Source organism: Propithecus coquereli, unplaced genomic scaffold (assembly GCF_000956105.1).
Source record: "Propithecus coquereli isolate 6110/MARCELLA unplaced genomic scaffold, Pcoq_1.0 Scaffold452, whole genome shotgun sequence".
Taxonomy (NCBI): Eukaryota; Metazoa; Chordata; class Mammalia; order Primates; family Indriidae; genus Propithecus; species Propithecus coquereli.
Window position 1 is genome coordinate 390,766 of NW_012150308.1, and position 5,535 is coordinate 396,300.

The window sequence follows — 5,535 nt, forward strand, 5'->3', positions numbered from 1 at the left end:
GGAAAGAGTTTTGAAATTTAACAGCGTCGTTTTGTATTATGTAATAGTTTTCTTAAGTTACTTGAAATTTATAATTAGTGCTGATGTAAATAAATTTCTCCTTTTAGAATGCTTTAAATGCACATGCATATATTATATATATATATACACCACAAGTCTTTACATTAGATGGTATTTTAAAATGTTATATAATAATGTACTAGGTTTTTAAAAATTTAACTATAACAGTATGCTAATGTTAAATACATCTAAATGAGAATGTGTGTGTGATAAATAGTATGTGTATGTCTGAAGATTAGTGCATCCAGCATTCAGAGATAATAAAAATGTTCTCTCTATTCTTGCTTTGGAATTTCAGATAAGAGTGGTTATATTAAGAAGCAGAGATAAAAGGAGAAAGCAAGAAATAATTCAAATGCTGGTAAAGTAATACTCTACATTGCAGCAATTCACAATAGTGTGTTATATATAGAAATAAGATCAGTCATTGTTTTCAGGCTTGCTAAATAAAACTAAACTCTTGGAATGGCATGCCATTTGACCTCTCAGGGGTTCTTCTAGCAGTATTTAACGGGTACAAGGGGAACACATTTGCAAGTGTCTACGGTTGACATGACAGATTCTCCTGTTAGTTCACACAATGTTCAAAAGGCAGAAGACCCTTGCTTCAGAACGCAAGAGGGGATTATTTTCCCAAAGAGCTACACGGTCCCTACTGAAGAATGATATGAAAAATTTTCACTATTTGTCTCAATTTGTACTCGCAGCGGGCCCTCTGAAGCCAATTCTAGGAGTCAAACATTCAAAAACTACTCACTTTGAGATTGAAATACTTGATGCCCAAACAAGAAAACAGATATGTATTGTGGATAAGGTGAGTTTTATTTGTTCGTTTAAATGTTGCTAATCTGCATCAAAGATTATTGATCACTTGATTAAATGCTGACAGGACTGTACAAAAAGTCATTTCTCACTTTTAACCTTAATTTTATGGTGAACAGGACAGATACTTTACACATTGTTTCAGGAGGAGATATTCATTGTATGTTTCATACTCAATTTAAATTTAATTAAATGGTAGCTAATAATTTAGTTCTGGTTTTCCTGCTATGATTGATTATTGTTTAGAGGTAAAATTTTCAAGCTGAACTTCTGAGCCTACATGAAAAATGTCTCTAGGTTTCTATCTTCATTCACTTCATTAAATATTCACATTATCACAGAGTTTTAAGAGGGTTTGTAGCAAAAGCCACAGTAACTGCTAATAGTAAGATTTAACAGATATGTGATAAAATCCAGTCATTTTAAAAGCTATTTTGAATTCGTTTAATTATTTGTCTTAAAATTTCCCGTCTCACTTTTTATGAAAGTTTACATGCTTCAAAACCACAGTCTTCAAGGTCCTGAAAATAATGTCATGTTTAATATGCTACACATCTATATTCATATGCACAGATATTTCATTAAGGAAAGATAAAATATATACTTTTTAGGTTTGAAAATTAAAACGTGAACACACGTATACATTTTAGATATACAAATACATGTATAATACTCTAAATATTTTCAGTTTTTCTTATATTTTAAAATATATTATTAGTTTATTGAGAGACTGATATTTGTACAGGTAATAAAATACACCTTTATTTTGTTTTACAGAAACGTTGAATAAGTTTTTTGTTGTGATTCTAAAAATACAATTCAATCACTGATTCCATTTTACCATGCTCTAACTGGGTTTCTAGATAAGAGGAGAAAAGAAGAAATTATTCATTGCTTTTAATTGCCAACAAGATTACATATCCTCTCTTACTTAGTAATTATAACACAATGACCAATTAATTATTTGAATAATATTAATTTTTATTTATAGATGGAGAAGAAGATTAAGAACTTTTACAAGTTCATATGGGTTATAAATGGCACTTAAGAGATCACAAACCATTTCTATGCAACTTTTAGTCATATGCTTTTTCTATAGTTCTACTGGGGCCATATGTAAATGATAAATATGTATTATGTAAAATAGATTTTGATATATGAATTTCATGCACAGAATAATTTACTTCTTTTTGGTATCAGAGTAAAGTTTTTGGATTTTTTCATAGTATACAGGAATAAGACAAAACAAAAAATAAAATTCTCATCCAGAGTTGCTAATGTTTACAATATCCCACTATGAAAAACACAAACTTACAAGAAAACAACTAAATCAGGGAAACAATGTAATAAATGGAATGGAAAGTAAGTAAGTCAAGGATTTCCAGAGACTAAGATGCTCAAATTTTCAAATAAGATTGATTAGTCTGCCCTTTCTGACCTGTCCAAACCTGGACAATCTACTTTAAAGTAATGAGAAACTACTGAGTTATTAATTATTTATCTCATACGTTTAAATTTTATGTTATTGAGAATTTATTTGAAACTAATACAGAGATATTTACATTTCCAGGAGGTAATTAAATTTCAAAAAAAAATTAAACACTCAGAAAACTATCATTCTTTAGAGATAAAGATTTTGCTCAGAAGCTCATATTTGAAGTGTGATAGTCCTGGTATTTGTATCTCAAGTGGCAAACCTTTATAGAGACTCAGTAGACCAAATAGGGGATTAACTTTGGATTTTTCACCATCCTTTGTTGCATAATCAAATCTATATCATGTGCAATTTACAACATCCAAATCTGTAGAATTGGACTTTGTTTTGTCTTATTTTAGTTTTGTAATTCTGTTTCAAAATAGTGATGAGACATTGAGAGAAAAATCGATCTAAATTAATTTACCTTTTTTTTGCTTTATGATTGCTAACAGTTTATATTTGTAAACATTAGAAAGACTGATTTTTGTTGTTCATGATGTTATTCTTAGACAAATTAGGAGCTATATAGTAAGGTCATGTTAAATGCCCTTCCTTGTATTTGGTTGTTCCTAGGGTACAAAAGAAGTGTTGCTTATAACTTAGTCTTTGTCTTTCAGTATTTACTATGTTATAAATTAGCACAAGTTAAATATCATGTACTTTGGAACTGAATTCCTGCTATGTCATTCATGTCTATCAATGATTGGGAAAGATACTGGATTGCTGAGCTCCAGGGCCCTTATTTGGAATACAGATTAATAAAATCTTATTAAGAAGGTTCATAAAAGCTTATTTCATAAACTTAAAGAGTAGGCATAACATATGTAACATGCTTTGAATATTGTCTTGACCCTAGTAGGGACAAAATTATTATATTTTTACTTCTAATAATCATTTCCAGAGAGAAAGTTAATGTACATAAAAATACAAGAAAAAATAAATGATGAGGCTTTTGATGACTCGCTCAGAATTTAAATTTGACTTCTTGATATTTAATTATCCATTGCCATGATTTGTTATAATGCTTCCGTTAGATAAAATATTCTCAAATATCTCGAATGAGCTGTATGTATCTTAGTAACATATGTTGTAGCAGAACTTTTGTATTGTCTATAACTCAAACTTTAACATGGAAAAAATATGGACTCGAAATAGTCATAAAACAAAAATATTGAGAAAAATCCTGGGATTGAAAAAATACGTATGGAATCACATTCTTCTACTTAATCACACACACACATACACACACACCACACAAACAAAAAACCTTCTCTTGCCTCCACTATCTTCTGCAGTTTCTGCCTGTTTCTCTCCTTACCTTCCCCAGGTATTCATGTCTTTTGCCCTCGTTTCTCTCTTCTCGCTGTTTCCTAAACCCACTTCATTTGGGCATTTGCCTCCATCACTTGTCAGAGTCTGGACTGGCTGAGGTCACCAGTGAGGCACGGCAAGTACTTTGCTAAATCCAACATTCCATTCTCATGCTTTATCTTACTCAGGAGGTCAGCAACATTTTCCACTGTTAATCACATCCTCCTCCTTAAATCACTTTGTTATTTGAGTTCCAGGATAATACACATTTGTTTTAACCTACCTTATTGGCTTTTCCCTTTCCCCTTTGCTGATTCTTCATCTGTCTTAGCTGTGAACTGCCAACAACTCATTATCAGAACTTCTCCCCATATCCCCATCTACAATAATTTACCTTCCCCCCCCCCTTTTTTTTTGAGACAAGGTCTCACTCTGTGGCCCAGGCTGGACTGAAGTAGCATCATCATAGTTCACTGCATCTTCAAACATCTGGCTCAAGCAAACTTCCCCCTCCTCAGCCTCCCAAGAAGCTGGGACTATAAGCATACACCAAACATCTGGCTTCTTGTTGTTGTTGTTTTATTTTATTATTTTATTTTATTTTATTTTATTTGATAGAGACTGAGTTTCACTATGTTGCTCAGACTGGTCTGAAGTTTCTCATATATATATTCATATATCTACACACACATACACACATGGAACTATTGACTTGGATTTATTATTTTATTTTATTTTATTTTATTTGATAGAGACTGAGTTTCACTATGTTGCTCAGACTGGTTTCAAATTCCTGGGCTCAAGCGATCCTCCTGCCCTGGCTTCTAAATGTGCTAGGATTAGTGTGTGAGCCACCATGCCTAGCCTAACTTACCTTTTTGAGTCCCATAGCTTTAAATATCATCTTCCTATTGATGACTCATAAACATATAACCGCTACCTATTCTTTTCTTTTGACCTGTAAATCCCTATATCTAATTCTTTATCTATCTATCTGGATGTTTACTAGGCATTTCAAACTTGATGTATCTAAAACTAACCACTTGGTTTTCTCCCAAACATCTTCCATAGAGTTATTCAAGCCAGTAAGTGGCAACTATATCCTTCTAATAGCTCAAGCCAAACACTTGGAGAATCATGACTCATCTCTTAATCTCACACCCCACATACAATTCATATTCTTGGCAATACCTTCAAAATATATCCAGACTGACAAATTTTCATCACCTCTGCTGCCAGGACTCCTAAATCTTCCCCCTGATTTTGTCCTTAGCAATTTCAGTATATTCCCTGCATAGTAACTAGAACTAGCCTGTTATATTCTGTCAGATAATATCATTCCCTCCTCCAAACTAGGCAATGCCTTTCCTTTGGTCTTAACTGTCAAATTTTCCTGGAGGTTTTTCTTGACTATTTAAAATTGCAAACAGCCTGCCAACATTCTCTTTTAGTTTTCCTTGTTTTATTTCTCTACTAGACTTACAACCATGTAACCTACTGTTGATTTTTCTTTCTTCATTTAGTTCATTGCTTACCCCACCCTTAGTGTATAACCTTCAAAAAGTGAGAGATTTCGTTTGTTATTCACCCTTATATCTTCAGCATTTACAACAGTATTTGGCACAAAGAAAGTGTTTAACCAATATGAGTTATATAAATGGACTTCTGTTCAAGAAATATGTAAATTTGACACTGCTAAGGTTTAGTAGTGATAATTTTACAGTAGAGGAATATAATATTTGAACATACTTTTACTGTTTTCTAAATAAAATTAGTAGTGAAATAAATGTCCACATATTCACAGAAAAAGACTAAACTATTCCACCAAATGCCCAAATTCCTCCTGGTTTACCCTGAACACAGAG

General features: G+C 32.2%; 1 protein-coding gene across 1 annotated transcript in view; it reads left to right on the top strand.

Annotated features, from left to right (window-relative positions):
• Nucleotides 1–536: 536 nt before the first annotated feature.
• The window catches only part of LOC105818827 (trans-2,3-enoyl-CoA reductase-like), a 137,444-nt gene continuing 132,445 nt past the window's right edge, over nt 537–5,535 (top strand). The window contains exon 1 of the mRNA XM_012654944.1: nt 537–874. Within this exon, the coding sequence (XP_012510398.1) occupies nt 641–874 (234 nt within the window). The 5' untranslated portion in view covers nt 537–640. The remainder of the gene's footprint in view (nt 875–5,535) is intronic.